The sequence below is a fragment of the Tiliqua scincoides genome, chromosome 1 (genome assembly GCF_035046505.1).
Source record: "Tiliqua scincoides isolate rTilSci1 chromosome 1, rTilSci1.hap2, whole genome shotgun sequence".
Taxonomy (NCBI): domain Eukaryota; kingdom Metazoa; phylum Chordata; class Lepidosauria; order Squamata; family Scincidae; genus Tiliqua; species Tiliqua scincoides.
In genome coordinates, this window is record NC_089821.1 from 18,250,242 (window position 1) to 18,268,355 (window position 18,114).

At 43.5% G+C, this 18,114-nt stretch overlaps 1 protein-coding gene and 1 pseudogene across 2 annotated transcripts in view; one reads left to right on the plus strand and one right to left on the minus strand.

The window, feature by feature from the left end:
* RGS6 (regulator of G protein signaling 6) overlaps positions 1-18,114 on the minus strand; it is a 292,282-nt gene that overhangs the window by 45,746 nt on the left and 228,422 nt on the right. For both annotated transcript variants that reach the window (XM_066631615.1, XM_066631606.1), the window contains exons 13-14: positions 14,874-14,984; positions 13,072-13,197 (exon numbers count right to left, since the gene is read on the minus strand). In XM_066631615.1, coding sequence (XP_066487712.1) covers positions 13,072-13,197; positions 14,874-14,984 — 237 coding nt within the window. The remainder of the gene's footprint in view (positions 1-13,071; positions 13,198-14,873; positions 14,985-18,114) is intronic.
* Positions 11,013-11,127, plus strand: LOC136637970 (5S ribosomal RNA; annotated as a pseudogene).

Consider the following 18,114-nt stretch of genomic DNA (forward strand, 5'->3'; position numbering starts at 1 on the left):
GAGGTGCACTCTGAGTACTGCACCAATAGTGAGTTAAAGTATGGAAAGGTTGCATCCAAGTGGCCAGGGCTTGCGACTCACTCCCAAGTTACTGTGGCTGCCTGAGCGGCATCAGTGGCACCTTGGCCAGACTCAGGCCTCTGCCATGCCTCTTTTGCTCTTACCCTGCCAATAGCTGATCCTCCAACATATCCGATAATCCAGAACCATCTAGGTACCAAAGGTACAGAACTCTACAGTATTAGAGTTGACTCTACAATGAGTTGACTCAACTCTACAATGACTGTTGTCATTGCACAACAGTTTTTATTTTTATCTGGGACACTTTTTAAAACACAATTTTTATGCATTTGTCTTATTGCAATTGCAAATTACTGTAATTGCAAATTCCAGGAGTTTGGGATGAAGTGACCTAGATCTTTAAAGTTCAAAGGTAAGAATATGGGGAAGGAAAAGAAAACACTCTTAATGAAGAAATCTAAAGTTGATTTTTTAAATAGGTCTTAAGGGATCTGGCTGAGGTCACTTCAAAATGTACCACGGCATTATTGTGTGCAAACCATACACTAGGGGCTGGCCACACACACCTCATTTCTCAACTCTTAATGAGTGGCAAATGAATCTGTGAATTGGGCCTATCTAAACTATTGTGATGATAGGAAATTGGGTCCTGGTGTTCAATCTGTTATGGATCATTCACACTTGAAACTAACCAAGTAATGAGCGTGTGTGTGTGTGTGTGTGTGTGTGTGTGTGTGTGTGTGTGTGTGTGAGAGAGAGAGAGAGAGAGAGAGAGAGAGAGAGAGAATCAGCCCTAGAATGACTGAAAATCATCTGTGGCTTCTATGCTGCTTGTAGCTGGGTGGTAACGATTTCAAAAGGATCTGGAGCAATGCAATATTTCAGTGTTTCTCAATGTTTTTCCTCCCCCATACCAGTCCACATCGTCCACCTAATCAAAGTACCACTGGAAGTAACTGGCGATGACATCATCACCAGTTACTTCTGGGTTGGGAGGCCAGATACAACGCAACAAATACCAGTAAGAGACTCCGGGTGGATGGAAGGGTTTTTTCAGCACAAAAAAGTGTGCTTTGGAGCCCACCGAGCCGAGCCTCCTTTGCTGTCTTGCATTCCTGGTCTCATTGCTGGGTGGCAGGAGTCCAGGGGTCCAGTAAGTACCACCAGGCACCATCTCAAGTACCACTGGTGGTAACCATACCACTGTTTGAGAGACACTGCAATGTACCAAAGAGCCATGCCAGTTAATCAACTGACACACCCTTCTTATTCTCCAATGAGACTAGGTGGATTTTAAGAACATAAGAAGAGCCCTGCTGGATCAGGCCAAAGGTCCATCTAGTCCAGCTTCCTGTATCTCACAGTGGCCCACCAAATGCCCCAGGGAGCACACAAGACAACAGACACAATCTGTGGCCTGGTGCCCTCCCCTGCACCTGGCAATCAGAGGCAGCCTGCCTCTAAAACCAAGAGCTTGCACATACCTACTATGACTTGTAACCTATAATGAATTTTTCTATTATGAATGGAATGTTTTGCTATAACCCTGAACCTGAGTCATGGTGCTGAAACTGGAAAAATATGTTTTTTCTACTCACCTAGTTATGCCACCCATAATTCTAATAAGAATGACCTTAACTTGCAAAGTTTTCTTATTTAGCGTCAACTTAATAAGTAAGTAAGTAAGTAAGTAAGTAAGTAAGTAAATGTCTTTCTGTGCTGTTCTCTCAGTCTGAACAGAGGCATTTAAGCCATCTGTGACAAGCTCTGGTGGGCTGTACCACTGTTGCCTTTCCAAACCTCCTGTAGTTTGATTGACTGTCCATTCTGGTTCTCCTCCTCCATAGTCATGGCAACCAAAAAGAAAGAGCAAGGGGGGTAAGCCATTCAAGAGATGGAAGACTGCAATGATTAACGGCTGTGCAGTCTACTCTGGAGATCCAGATTCCCCCCCCCCAAACCTATTGTGAATGCCTCAAATCCTTGAAGAAAACAACAGTCTCATCACTTAACCCAACCTAAAACATAGCATTATGCGATTTCCTCTGCAGAGTAAAATGCAGGACAGTCTGTATGTGTTGTGATTAGTAAACCTATAAAAAGATGAGGGTTCTAAAAGGAGCACTGGATCTTTTGGGACTATTCTCTGAGATTCTGCCTGCAGAGTAAATGGGGCAAGGGAGGAAAATGATGACTGTTTAGGTTATTGTAAGTTATGAAAAGCCCTTAGCAAATAAGACAAAGCTATACCCCTGTTAATAGTCGTGCTCCTCTACAAAAGTAGAACAGCCTGAGGAAAAAGGATGAACAGGCAGAGAAAAGCATTCATTACTGCATTTTCATTCCAGGCAGCACAGGTTGTGACAGGGGTCAGGCAGGACCTAATGTTAACCTAAGAGAACAGGCACCGCTGTGACCGAGGATTACGGCAGCAGAGAAGAAAGAGGATCCAGACCTGAAAACAAACAGCCATAAGGAAAACATGTACAAGCAGATACCATTTTGAATTACTTAAAAAAGGAAAGGTTGTGCATTTTAAGATTAAGAGCAAGACCCCTAGTAATGGCTAAGATGCGGGCTGTTATCTACCATGATCTCCATGCAAGACAGCCTGGCCTACCCGTTGCTCTGCTTCTTTGTCTTCTACCTCTCAAGAGAAAACTACTTATCAAGCATTTATTTACTGCTTAGTTTAATACACACAAAGTGAGAGACTGCATTCAATGAGCTGCCCTCTTGGTATTCACAGGGTCTAATTTTGTTGTCCTCGTCAAGAAAAAAAAATATACTCAAGTCACAGAAGTCAGCGAATTGTAAGAATATTATTCAAAGTGAATCAGGATGTGGCAGAACAGCGATCTCCTTAATGTCACCCACTTATATAAACCACTAGTTAATGTCTCCTCAAGATAACCGTGTAGTACTATTTATATTGCTTTAAAAGCGGAAAGGGACAAGAGCAGTCGCCTTTTCTTCACAGTACGTTGTCAGTTGTTCTTGAAAACAAATCTACCAAAAAAGAATTTTTTTTTTTTTCTGCCAAAGCTGTTCTTCCTGCTCGTTGAATGAAAAGGGATAGTGATTTAGGGATGATTCACAGGTTATATTTTGGGCAAGGTGATCACTAATCCTGAGCAATTCTCACATTAATGAGCTCATAGAAGCATCTTGATGTCCCATTGACTTCACTGGGGGAATTAAGCACATGCTTAGCTCATTCACACTGAACTCCATGGGACACAGGAGTGCTTACTGGCAATTTCATGTCCACTATTTCTTCGCAAGTGAGCATGCACAAAAGAATCACTCATTAGGACTGGAAAAATGTAACATTAACTGAGCTTCAAAAACAGATTATGATCTTACAAAAGGGATGATTTTGTCCTCCTAAATCAGTGATTTTCAACATTTTTCTTCTTATGGCACACTGATCTCTATGGTCTACTGTATGGTCTACTGTAGCTGCCTTGAGTCCCTTTGGGGAGAAAGGCAGGGTAAAAATAAAGTTATTATTATTATTATTTATTACTGTATGGTCTTACAGTGTTGTTTCCGGGGGCCTCGCCTGGGTTCCATGGCTCTGTTTCTAGGGCAACTGTCTATAGCATCCATTTTCAACCACTGTGCCGTGGCACACTGGTGTGCTGCAAATGGTCTGCAGGTGTGCCACGGGAGTTGGGAGAGGGTCATTTATTAGCAGGGACTGTTGGAAATGTGAGCCCCCCACCAACAGCATGGTGTGCCTTGCTAATTGTCAAAACACTGATGGTGTGCCTTGACAATTTTAGTACCTTGACTCTTTGGGTCAAAGAGAATGGGATGAAAAAGGTTGAAAATCACTGGTCCATAACAACAAATTTTCTGTCCCTCTGCTGGCTCAGTTGCCTGGATGAATTTTCCAGCTATTTTCAACTGTTGTGCTCCAAACTTCTGCAGCACGCCTGTGGACCTTCTCGTGGCACACCAGCTGAAAATTGCTATCCTAAATAATGGGAAATCTGACAGTGCTAACACCGGTGAGAGAAAGTGCAATGTGTCAGAAGATCTTCTGTGTATCTACAAAGGTATATTTTTACAAATAAATGAAAGTGCCATCTGGAGTAAAAACTGAGTGTAAGGTGGGAAATGTTGGGTCAAGAATGGGGGGGAAAAAGATCCCACACTACTAACAGCTTATAGTCAGCTTGCTAGTCAGATCCTGTTTAGATGATATACTGTAGTTCAAGGCACTGCATCTTAAGCTATCCCTTGAAGGCTGCAAACAGAGCATGGTCAGCATTCATGTGGTAAGGGGGAGAAGAGATATAATTACAATGTAATGCTGAGGGGCATGGCATGCTTCTCATATATAATTGTCAGTTCTACATTTTCTAGTCTAGTTTGTGGACACTGGTGCGTGGCAACAATTCTGGAAACTGTATGTGCGCATGTGTGTGGGTTCTTCAAGAAGTTCCTGAGATAGACTGTACTCTCATTTTCACTTGCATTTAGCAGAAACAAATACTATAGAGTAACTGCACCCTCTAGTGGCCACACAGCACTGCTCTCTAAAGATCTCTAAGAAATTTCAGCTCTCTGAAATTTTCTCCAGCCTATTTTTTCCTCTTACAATTTAATGACTATAAAGCCGAGTATTACTGAGATGTGACTATGGTTTACCAATGTCCACACTAACCCTGCAATGGCAGCATGCTGAGATGCTGCTTTAGCACTAGCTGTGGGTCATCACAAACCATTTCTATGTCCAGTTGAGACTTCTTTGCCTTCACCTGGACTTGCAAATTCAAAGGAAGCATCACTCAGCCCAGTGACGTAGCTACAAGGGGTGCAAGGCACTAAGTTTCGTGGGGAGTATATGCCTCTGTTTTGCTCCCACTGCCTGGAATGGCTCTGAAGGGGAGGGGCCTCTTGCAAAACGTAGTGCTTTGAACCCCCTCAAGCTGCACCACTGGCTCAACATTCTGGGACAGTATATTGATGTCATGGATGGAGAAACGAAAATTATAAAAGAGGAGTTAGCCCTACATGGACGCTTTGGGGAGTGATTGGTAAAATCTAGGTTGAATCCAGGATGGATTTATATTTTTAAAGGGTGAAATCTCAGATAGATTGCTGCTGCTACTTCTAGCAAGCCAAAGATATATGTCTCAAGTTCTCGACTGCTTCACCATTCAATGGTTGACTGTGCTGTACCTGCAAGGTGACACCTGTCTTGCCTCCTGCCCAAGCATCCAGCAAGCTTATCATCTGCCACTTTGTAAAACAGGGCATGTAAGAACAAGCCTTCCTTCTCTTCCCTAACCATGCTGCAAAGAAGGATGGGAAGTTGCAGTTAACTCTGGGTTCTGTGTATTGGGTAAGAGTCCTATGTTCTGGGTAAAAGTGTTACTGGTGGTGTTCACTGGAGACAGGTGGCATGAAGAGGGTCTAGGAATGAGAGGGGAGAAAATGAAAGAAGAATGGAAGTACTCACCTTATACTCACCACGTGATGTCATTCCTGCCGCTCTGCTGGCACTGACTGCCATAAAGCAGCCAGCACCAGTTGTAAAAGGTTTACCGACAGCACACTAGTCAGTACTCTGCCAGAAGTGCAAGTGGGAAGGCCTACATGTTCCTGCCTGTGTTGACGTATCTCCCACCACTTGCCAGAGCAGGTGAGTTAGCATGAGAAGTAAGGGGATGGGCAGAACTGGTGGAGTGGGGGGTAGAACAGGGGTGGGAAGCGGTGTGGGGATGGGCGGATTGGGTCTGGTAAGGCGGTGGGTTCGATGGCGGTGATATTCGATGGTGGGTTCGAATATCCCATTATTCGATGGGATAATTTTATCCCCCTTCCTGGACTAGTTCCTGTGGTGTGGGTCCACACAGACCTGCGCCAACTATTTAGCTAGCACAGGTCCAAGTAGATGGCCCAAGACCTCTGGAACTGCCTCCCCACCATAGGATGCAGCAGTGGCCATTCTGGTGCTGCTGCATTGGGGCGGGGAGAGGGGAGAGAAATGAATAGGAATGTGGAATTCCCTTCCTTTGGGATTAAAAACTGCTCCCTCCTTGGAGTTTTTTTGGTGGGGTCCTGACCTCCTTCTTTAAGGAAACTTTTGAATGCTGATATTGGGGGTTGGCGCTTTTAATGAAATGTTATTTTAATTGTGATCCATTGGAGACTGTGATGTTTTATTCTTTTAATGGTTTTTATGTTAAAGTTTTAGTATCGTTTTATGTATACAGCAATTGCAGTGGTGTTTTATTTTGTAAGCCACCTTGAATGCTGTAGAAAGGTGGGGTATAAATTCTTTAAATACATAAATAAATCTGTAGCTCTGGTGATACGGGGCGTTGATTATGTTCACAGCACTGTGATATTCTAAGGAAAAAGGGTAACAATGAGAACAAATGATAAAACAAAAACAAAAGCTTTAATTTGATAATTCTAATAATTCCACAGAAAGAATTGTCCTCCCCCAAAATCTTCTGTTTGCATGAATCCTCTTTATGTGCCCTGGTTCTTGAAGGCTTCCCTTTTGTACTTCCCACACATCTCTTTCCTCAGCATTCACACATGCTTTGTTCAATGTTAAGAAATATCTCACTTGTAGGTTAAGAAAAAAAAAATTCTAATTGTGACATCTTACATATTTCTCTGGTGGGATTGAACATTCACAAATCTGCGACAAAGGCAGAACCTGGAGACAGTTGATGAAACTCCCCCTCAGGGCTGGCTTGAGGAAGTTTGTCGCCATAGGCAAAATACTGAAATAGCATCTCCCTCCCAGAGGATTGTGTTGCTCCTAGACCTGGCAGCCTCCACAGTCCACCTGGTTGTAAGGCACTGCTGAATCCTGATGTGGCCTTTCTCCATCCACAGATGCACATTCATGGCCCAACAACACTCTCAACCTCCCACTACCCTCAGTACACCCTGGTTCTCTGTGACCTGCTACTACTCATCTACCCCACACTTCACACTTGGTCCCCAGCTCAGTGGATTATGTCCTTGCATTCTCCAAGGATCCCTGAAATCCTTTGCCTGTTGCCTGGTCCATCCTTGAGCCCCCATCAGTCCCATTATTCTTCCTCTGCCTTTTCTTTCTGTTTTATGTTTGCATTTTCATTGGCCAAGGTGGCAAACCATGTAGCCAAATGTCTGCTTTGTTTATCCACCTTTGCCTAGTGCAGCGGTTCTCAAACTAGTCTTCTATTATAGCAGCAAGTGTGGTCACAGAGCTGGCCTGATTTTTGCAGTGCAGTCATAGAGAAGCAACATTTCATGTACACCAATGAAGCAAAATGATGATCATGGTCAAGGTCTCTGTTGGCTGCATTTGAGAAGCTATAACTTTGTAGTAAGATAAGCTCTGCTCTACGTGGAAATCAGTTGTTCTCTGCTTAGTGACATTGGCTGAAAATCTGACCCCTCAACCCAGGACTGTAAATAGCAGAAGCACATGAACGTAAGATCAAAGCCCCACTAATGATGATGTCCATTTTCTCCAGATGAAATTGCCCGACTGTGAATATAATCAGCACCCTTAGATTGTATCACCAAAGCTACAGAGTTAGCCATGGGTAACAGGAATATCAGTTCGGCAGCAACATTAAGCTTGCATTTTTGCTCCTGCTCCTTTCCTAGAATTTTTACTGTTTCCCATTGATTATGTTCACAGCACCAAACAATGCTTATGCCAATTACTTCCTCCACAGAGGTGTGCGCTTGGTGGTGGTGAAGACGCTCTGCAAAGTGATTTATAAATGCCTGAACCTGCCCTTAGAACAGGGGTGTCCAAAATTTTGGCAGGAGGGCCACATCATCTCAAGTGCCGCCGCCTAGGGAGGTACGTGGGGTGGCGGCAAGAAATAGGGCCTTCTCAGTAGTGACACCAACGCTATGGAATTTCCTTCCCCTTGCCTTAAGAATGGCTCCCTCTCTTGAGACTTTTCAGCGAGGCCTGAAGACCCTTCTGTTTAAACAAGTCTTCTGAGTTCTCGGCCTTTTTAACATCTTTTCAACATCGTTTAATATTTTTTAAATACTTGGTTACAGGCCTGATTCTTTTATGATTTGCTGCTCTATGCTCTTTTTACCTGACTACTTTTTATCTGACTGCTGTTTTATGATATGTGTTAATATGCTTTTATTTGTTTTTAAATTATGTTTTTAATCTGTTTTAACCTGTTGAAAGCCACCTTGAGTCCCTTCGGGGAGAAAGGCGGGGTAAAAATAAAGTTGTTGTTGTTGTTGTTGTTGTTATTATTATTAATATTATTCTCTCTGACAATGTGTCGGGAGCTGGGAAAAAAAGTTAATTTACATTTCAAATTTGAATAAATTTACATAAATGAATACATTAGAGATGGAACTTATATGAATGAATGAATGAAGGTCTTGCAATAGCTCATGGCCTATAAAAGGCTTTGCACAAAGCAAGGCCGGCCTTTCCTTTGCTGCCACTGCTGCATCACAGACATGAAACAACAAGCAGAGGAGGGAGCCCTTGTTCCACAGCTCACGCAAGAGGTCAAATAGTTGGCTGTCACACTGAGAGCAGCTGTGTCGGGCCAGTGTGGGCTCCAGCAAATCTCTGGAGGGCCAGAGCTCATTGGAGACTGAGGGCTCCCAGCGGGCCGGATTGGGGGCTGCAAGTGCCCCATGGCTGGGGTTTGGGCACAGGCTGTAGTTGAATTGTGAGATAGAAGGAATCTACCTGCCTTGCTTAACTACACATACATTTAAATATACATAAAGTTACAAGTGGAGCCTCTTTATCCACAGGGTTTTCGTTCTTGGATCCCCCCCCCCCACAGAAATTAAAAAACCGCAGGTAACGAAATCCATGGTTTTTGAAGCCCATCTTTGCTCCGAACATGGAGCCTTGCTCTAGTTCATGTCCAGAGCCATTCTGAGCCTTGGACAGGCTGCATGTGGCCTCTCCAAGGCTCGGAATGACTCCTGGAGCAGAGTTTTTGACGACTTCTAGAAAGTTGTAAAGAAAAACACTCTGAGTGGTTTCCTGCTGAGTGGTTTACCAGAAGTCATCCCAGGAGGCATTCTGAGCTTCAGAGAAGCCACATGCAGTGGTGCGTGGCCTCTCTCAGAAGATCTCCTAGACACAATGTGTCTGGAAGGTCTTCAGGGACTGGGTGATCTGGGGGTTCAGCATCTGTGGTGAGGCAAATCTGTGGATAAAGAGGCCCCACCTGTAATATCTACTGAGTGGGTATGTTCTGTGATGCCACTTGGACACTTTTGACACTTTTTATTATAAAAGTAATAGTTCCTAGGATACTCTGAAGATGTAAACTAGTATTAGATGAACTATGCCAAGAATCGGTAATTCCAACTACAGTTTCTTCATAGAAAAATAACTGTGAACCTGGTTTGTGTTAAAATGCTACGGCACTTTCAGAGGTGTGACACATTTGTCCTTGCTTGCAAAAATGCCCCCAGGCAGCTGGTTTACCAAAATCTTTAGCATATTAACCCATTTTTGAATACCACTAGAAGGGTTTCACAAGAAATCATAGATAAGAAATTGAATAGAATTGTGACTTGCAATTTGCTTTCTAGCTTCTTTGTTTTTTGGACACACTGCTGTTGCATCTTCAGTCTTATCTGCAATTATAAAGACTAGAATGTACTTGTTGAACGTGGCTTTAGAAAATGAAACGGTTTTAGCACTCAGTCCACTGCTGCTGTTATGTAAAAGTTCCTTCACTCCAGAAAAGCTTCACAGGGACCTGACAGTCATATGACTGCACTGAAATGAGCAGAAGTTACAATGATTGATGGACTGTTCTCACAAGGTCCTACTTTTGCCAAGTTTGAGAAATACTCTCCACTTTCCAGTTCAAGCAGCCTGGTCCGAAAGAATGTAAATAGATGGATAGGATGGTGTTCTTGCATAGGCCTTCAGCTAATACGAGGTCTATCCCTTTGGGAGGGCAACTGGGGTGGCCACCCTGGGCCACTTGGAGGGGCTCTGCAAAATGCTGCACCTCACTTCTTGTTTCCCTGTGTTGCTGCCACAACCAAGTCCTGCTGCAAGAAACCATTTCAGAAGTTTTAGAAATACAGGGAAGCTGGGACTGGTCTGCGCCTGCTTCCATAGCAAAGCACTGGAGGCTGAGCAGACATGGGGGGCGGGATGCATGTCTATGCATGCGTACTCAGAAGTCCCTTTTATTTCAATGTAAGTGTGTATGTAAGTAAGTGTAATGTACTTAAGTATGTATAGGATCAAACCTTTAGGCAAGGAAGGTAGCAGACAGAGTTTTGCCCTATGTTAAAAAGAATGATCTTGTATCTGCCATTTCTTATGCCCTTTACATAGCAATACACCTCATGGACTCCCACAGTCTGAAGTGCTGTTGCATGCATCCTCCTCTGATCTTTTATTTACCAAATGAAAGAGAAATCCCTGCTAGGAGGCTAAGCGCAAAGTTGTGCAGGGGAGGGGAGTGCAAAGTGTTTTAATTACCTGGCTGTTGCAGAGATTTATGAAAACTGCTGCTGGAAGGCTGAAAATCGCAACTCCTGGTTTTCGGCCAAAAAACAAAAGTTGCAATTTTCTGCCTTCCGGACGCCTTAGAAGGCCTTCTGAGAGTTGGGAGGTTGTGCTTGGCTTCCTCAGAAGGTTCTCCAGACACGACCAGAATATAGCTCCATTCATGTTCGGAGGAACCAGGTTCGGTTGAACCTATGAGTTCAGAACCCACAGTCTGATAAAACCATGGATACTGAATCGGCAGGGTCTGGACCTGTATGTTAGAGAGAGAGAGAGAGAGAGAGAGAGAGAGAGAGGGAGGGAGGGAGGGGGAGAGAGAGAGAGAGAGAGAGAGAGAGAGAGAGAGAGATCCTCCTTTTTTGGGAGCAAGCTAAGTTTAATTTAGAGTGCTTTATTTGGTATTTCACATTTCAATTTTTAGTAGTTATTTTGTTTCTATTATTATTAGGATAGCATTTCCCAAACTGTGGGTTGCAATCCACTGGTGAGCTGCGACCTGATTTGCACATGCCTGATCTTGTCTGATCTCAGAAGCTAAGCAGGGTCAGGCCTGGTTAGTACTTGGATGGGAGACCACCTGGGAATACCGGGTGCTGTAGGCTTATACCATAGTCTTTCGAGACTGAAGGTTGCCAACCAAGGACCTGCCACAACCAGGAAGCTTTAGGGCAATATGGCTAGTGACCCACTTCATTGGCCACATTGCACTGTGTCATGCCCAAGAACATCTTGCAGCTTCCTGGCTCAAAAATTGGGTAAAGACCCACCAGTGGGTTACTACACAACATTTTAGAAATGTGGTGAGATGTGGCCAATTACTTGGGTTGTGCACTGGCATGACCCAGAAGCAACCTTCAGGTCATGTGCCATATTGCCCTGTAGCTTCCTTGTCACAGTGGGCCCAGGACCCACTGTGGACAACGAGGTGGGCATGAAGGTAAGGAGTTTGGGAACTGCTATATTAGGGAATTAATGAGCTCGCAGGAAACTAAGTTGGCAAGAAAGAGATTGAGAAGAGTGGGAGGTAGTATTTGGTATAGCAACACCTGTGCCAAGTCCTAACCACTGCAGTACTCTATGAAGAAAAAGGGAATCCGCCAGAGAATTCACCAGTGCACATTCTCTCCTCACACTTTCTAGGTGCAGTGGAAGACCTGACATTAGCCAGTTCAGAGAGGTGGGTTGTTAATCTCTTGTGACACGCTGATGATAACAGTAAAGAACATACTGCAGGAAAATCAATAGAGCAATGGTCTGTGTCAGGACTGTGGGACCCAGTCCCATAATAGGAATTTGTACTATACAATGAGTGTCTAGAAAACAAACAGCCTGTTAAATTGCTTTTTCAGTTGCACATGGCCAACACAGAGATACGTGCACTTAAGTCAAGTTAACTTCAGTAAAACTTAAAATATGCCTAACTTTATTCAGGCTTGTGGCCCATATCTATCCCAGCATGTCCACAGAGTCCTGTTGCATGAGATGAGGCAAGAGTTGCCAAAGATTCTTTATCAACATTATTTGCTGAGCGTGCATTACAAGAGCTTGTTGGATCACAATTCGCTGAACTATTACAACTACTCTGCCTGCTGTTTTAATGCCATTTTACAGAAACACAGTAAACCAAGTTGTAGAGCTGTGCCCTGGTATCCATGGGGGTTACATTCTGGAACTCTCCTGCAGTTAATTGAAACCGCGGATAACCAGGGAGCTTGGCCCCCCTCACCTCCAGAAGCTTTTTAAGGCCTGCAGAGGTTGTTTGCAACTGTTTGCAGCCTCTATAGGGCTCAGAATGGCCTAAAAGGTTAAAAAAAAAAAGACTTCTGGTTTCATGATAACACCAGAAGTGATGTTTTTAATGCTTTATAAGGCATTGGGGGACCCAGGGAAGCCCTGGAAGGTTTCCCCGGGCCTCCTAATGCCTTATAAGGCATTAAAAACTTCACTTATGGGTTTATCGTAAAACTGGAAGTCACTTTTTTTTTGCCTTTTAGGCCATCTTGAAGCCTGCAGCAGCGACCTCTGAAGGCCTCAAAAGACCCTCTGGTGGTGAGGACCCTCACCTCTAGAAAGGGTGCTCGCAGGGGCCCTTTGGACCTGATTCATGGTTAAGTGAAACTCCAGATATGGGATCCATGTACAGGGCCCCTCTGTACTGCCATTAAAAAGAGGATACAGGTGAACCCGTAGTAATATAGCACATAAGCCTATCATGGGAAAGTTTTCCTTCCCGTTGAAGGATCCTGGTAGAGAGCTAACATGTGATGGGAACTGCAAAAAATTCGACTTTCACATAGTGCATTTGGTGAAGCACCAAATGAATTTTTTTGCAATAGCTAAAGTAATGTTTTGAAACAATCAATTTTTATCAATATATGCCTTTAGCTAGAATTGCAGGAAATTCCACAACAGAGTCAATATTACATATACCCTTTAGGCACAGACTAGGTTAGGCTGGTTCTCACATTCCTCCCACTGTGAATTTTTCCCCCAAGTGAGAACTCTCAGAGGCTTTGGAGTACTTGATCTATAGCTTATTTATTTACCTGAGGTTTTCAGAACTGAATTCTGATTCCAAAAACCGAAGAAACTGGTCACGTCCTACGGGATCCTTCAACACCTCATCTATGGAGAAGGCCCATCTTTTGACACGGTGCTGAGTAGGCTCTTTACTATCAGAAGCACATGTAGAGGAAAGATTGTATCAGCTTGTAGTTCTTCACACATTCATTTCTCTATGACGGTTTAATTCAGAAAAGTTCACTACTGAGCTTGCATTGACTATTTAAACCAGCCATCTCCAAGCCAATCTGCTCAGGAACTCACTCTGGGCAGCCACTTCTGCTGCTGGGAACTATGTGCCCAGTTCTTCTGGACTGTTCTTCTGCAGACTGTGTGCCCTGATTTCCAGGCAGAAGCAGCTGCTCGGTGCAAGTTTCTGAGCAGATTGGTTTGAAAGATAAGAGGCTGCAAAATGGAACAGTAAGTGCTTTTTCCGGGTGCTGGATCCGGCCCATGGGCCAGGGTTTGGTGTCTCCTGATTTAAACCTAAGTGGAAAAACCCATGCATCTGTTTGATGTCAGAGAGCAAAAAAATCTTTCTATACATGAAAACAGATGATTTGTTACCCTGTCAAACTGTCAGGAAAAGATAAGCTAGGTGGTATTTATGGGTAAAGCCAACGGCAAAGATATGTACTCTGTTACAATGTTAAGAGCTTCACTCACAAGTCCAAAATAACAATTCCCACTTCCCCCATTTGTAGAGGATGTGCTCCAAATTCTTGCTAATGATTGGTTAATTTTTTTGTTAACAGTCTGATAAAAGTGACACTGAAGAATGGGTTTATGTATTTAAATGAAAAACTAACAATGCAATCCTACACATTTACTCAGAAGCAAGTCCTATTGTGTCTAGCGGGGCTCACTCCCAGTGTGTGTGTTTTTAGGATTGCAGCCTTAAAATGATTTTTTTGAAAAATCCATCCCTTCAGGTCTCTTCTTTCTGATTAATTTCTTATCTAAAACAAGAAGAAATTCAGGCTATATTTAGTATTTTACACAAATGCAAATTATATATGATATAGACATTTAATTTATCTGATATTGCAGCTGCTAAGTTTTATACTTCCTTCTCTGTTCATTTGGTATGAAGATATGATCTGTAGTTTTAGAAGTGCTTCTAACTTAGACTACATCTCCACTATATATTGCCTTTATACCATGTCGGGGTCCTGCCTTACCTCAGGAGAAGGCACCAGGGCTGGAGAGCCAGGCAACAGGAGAGGGGAGAAGCCAGAAGGGCAGGAGGAAGGGCAAGGTGAAAGTAGCACAGGGAAAGCTTTTAAGCAAAGGGAAGGGTGGATCCCAGGGAACCACCCTTTTTACCTCTCCTGAGAGGAAGGGGAAGGGTTGTGGGGAGGGTAGCTGGCCCTACAAAAGCTGGGAGGCCAGTGATGCAGGGGCTGTCTAGAAGCTGGGAGGTGGGTGGCTGTGCAGTCAACAGCCCCTGACTAGGATCCAGACAGCAAAAGCCCAGCCAGGGAAGATGACCAGGGTGCTGGAACTCCTTCTCCCTGAGCCAGTCTGAGGCCTTCTCAGGACTCCCTTAAAGGGCCAGTCAGCCTGAGCAGAGGCTCTGCCCCAAGAGCCTCATATACCAAACTAAAAGACAACCAAGAGTGAGACTTTATCATAAATAATAAAGGTCTAGAACAGAAATATAATTCATAATATAAATATGATGTGCTTCTGTGCCTGTAACACACACAGTTGCTTAGGGATCAGGCAGACTTTCATGACAGCAAAGTGGATTCATTTATAGAGGCCCGAATTGTTCATTTCTTACCTTATTTCTAAGTCCCAAAACACTGTATCATCATTTATCCAGGGATTGGAAGGCTCAGCAGGAGTTATAAAAGGATCATAGTCAATGTACTGATCTGAGTAAGTGATTAAACTGTAAAAGCAGAGAAGAAAATAAACCACAAAGATGAAAACAGCCATGTTTATAAATGTTTTAGAGATGCTCTCTCTTTTCTAAAAAGTACCTTTATGCTTAAATTCTGTATGTATTCACTATGCTACCCAGGGACAATTTTAAAAAGCCTGGGCCAAAGGTTGGTTCCTAGAGGCTGCACAGTCCGTATCAGTTCATGCCCCATGTAGCCTATTATGGAATGGACAAACAACCAATACAACCAGCATAGCAAGCTTCACAGGGATATAACATGTGCATCAGTGCCTTCAGATACAGTAATGGTAGTTAGATTATTGCAAGTTACCAAAAATGATAAGGGGGACGGTTCCCAATCCAAAGTAAAGTACTTTTAAGTATCATTCATTTTAGATTCTGGATATGCTGAACTTTGTGTATTTTGAGTAGTTCTGTTACTTGCACTGGGTTTCTTTATGGTTGGATCCTTTATTGGGGGTGGGGGACTTTGATCAAGGTACAACTTTTTAATTTGCATTTGCACAGAATCTTGCAGACAGCAATATCATCTGATTTCTTAAAACTCTGGATTGATTTCAGATATCTCATGATTACATTATGCTGCCAATGCACAAGATCTACTGGTTATACATGCCACTATTTCTCCCTCTTGATGGCATTAATCACTACTGGGCAAATCTAAAAGTGCTATTTGGAAATATTCACATATACTCACTTGGAATTCACTTTAAAATAAAATAAAAAATTGATGCTTTACATCTTAGCTAAGAAAAGCCTCTCTTTCTCAAGTTCAATTTGTTAGAAGTATGTTTGTTTCATCCTAACTGTGTACAGCTGTTACAGTGAATGTATGAATTTGGTCACTCTTGACATTCATATAGGACTATTGACATCCTCAGATTATTATTATTATTATTATTAATAATAATAATAGATGAATTTTGTGATGGATTGAAACCTCAGACATACTTCGGTGAATGCGGACAAGCCGCCTAATGGAATTTTCAACATTGACCAAAATGCGAGCATTTGTTGTAACAAATCATGAAATATTTTTGGACACTGCATCTGCCGTGCTAGGTGTTCTGCTGTGCCCAAAACCAAGAAGGCTCATCATAAAATTGGTCAGTTGTTCAGTTTTAACTGCCTTTGCCCAGACTACACCAATGCGTCTCTATTCTCGATGGTGCTGCTGGTGGCAAGAACATCTTTTCTCTTGAGACAGTCACAGGAAGATTGCTCTTCTATCAGAAGGCATTAGAATCATGCTATTTCACAGGCAGCGCAGGTTTCCCACAAGAGGGCCTCGGGGTCCTTAGGTCTCCCCTGTCTTATCCGATTTCATTAATTACATTTCATGGCCGCTGTGGGTCAGAAGTTGGAGGACGGAAAAACATTCTCTTTCAGGGATAAGCGGAAAGTGAAGCAATGGGAAATACAAAACAAGAGGTTAAAGAAAAAGGACAGTTCGATACTGTCGTCTGCGAAACACACATGTGTAGTGGTTATTTACACAGGCGCTAGGCTTTGAGACGCTTTAGCAGTATTTGGCAATAATGACAGCAGGCACACCTGCGTCTGAGTAAGAGCAAACTCTTGGCCTTGATGATACGCTGAGTGTCTTCGCCCAGAGCCTGTAAACAGAGGATGTTATGAAGATGTAGCCCTTATCTCAGTCAAAGGAATGTTGTGGTCAGAGCCTGGTAGAAGCTCCTAGTAAAATCTTTCACCGACAGTAACCTTTTTGCTATTGCAAGGGATTGTGACATGTTTAAAGTATAAATAAAGCTGGCAAGAGGCGGAGCGGGACGGACTTCTCATTCCTGATCCCGCTTCCACCGTTCTGCACCTCGCTGAAACCTGTCTGTTGTCTGATTCTTCGCCATGGCTTCTCTGCCACACCAAGCAGCTTGCTCAGGCTGCTCCTCAAGTAGCACTAAAATGCTACACACATGTCTTCTAGTGAAATTGTGGGCACCACAAGTAAAAAACAACAACAATGTAGGCTGCAGCTCAAACTGCTTACTACAGCAAAGATGGAAATAAAGAAGAGCTGGACCCATCAAGTATTTCAGGTCTGCTCTGTAGCTGCTGAACATTTTATAAGTGGTGTAGCTAGAGGAGGTTCAAAGCACTGTTTTCCAGGAAGCCTCATTGTGGCGTGCAAGCAGCCCCTTCACAGCCAGGCTTTTTTGCAGGCCTCCATTTTGCTCCTACCGCCCAGAAGGCTCCAAAGGGGAGAAGCTGATTGCACGCTGCAGTGAGGCTTCTTGCAAAACGTAGTGCTTTGCAGCCCCTCTAGCTATGCCACTGCATTTTATTCACTTTGGGTGCAACTCTAAATAGAGAACCATGCCTGCACTCATCTGGAAAAGCCAACACCCCCCTCACTGAGAGAACACCAGCCCAGACAGCCTTCTTCTTTTTTCTTTCTTTCTATAACCTTGAAAAATGAAAAGCAATTGGCTCTGCTGCTCCACATCTCTGCAGAACAATAAAATTCTCCTTCGGCACTAAACTCAGAAGTCTGTTTACTTTTGGGCTTTCCCACCTTTTACGATGGATGTCATAAACTGGACAATTTGGTTTTGGCTCTCAGAATGTTTTCCTATATAAATATTATAGTACCCAGAGCCTGAAAAAGTAAAGAGGAGCAGAAGAATCTTCAGGGGCTTCCACCATTGATCCCAGCTGGAGGTGGTATCTATACCTTTGAACGACAGGGCAAGCCTGCCCAAACACATTGTTTTCTGGGTCTGTTGCCTGGGTCTCTCTGTCAACCTGCTAAAGATTTGGAAGGTTTTGTGGAATGGCAGGATTTTCTGTCTACCTCCTTAGCAAAGTCATCTGTTCACTCACCTCCTGTTTAGGAGTACTATGGGCCCAATCATATCCAGCTTTCCAGCACTGATGCAGCTGTGTCAATGCCACTTTATCCTGAGGTGGGGGGGGGGCAGTCACAGAAGCCTCCCCAGGTTAAGGGAGTGTTTGTTCCCTTACCTCGGGGCTGCATCAGTGCTGGAAAGTTGGATAGGATTGGGCCCTGTTTGCTTATTCCATTTTTGTCTACTCTTAAAACTGGCTACCAATAGCTAAGAGAAACATCAATAAGAAAAAGAATTACCGAAAGGAT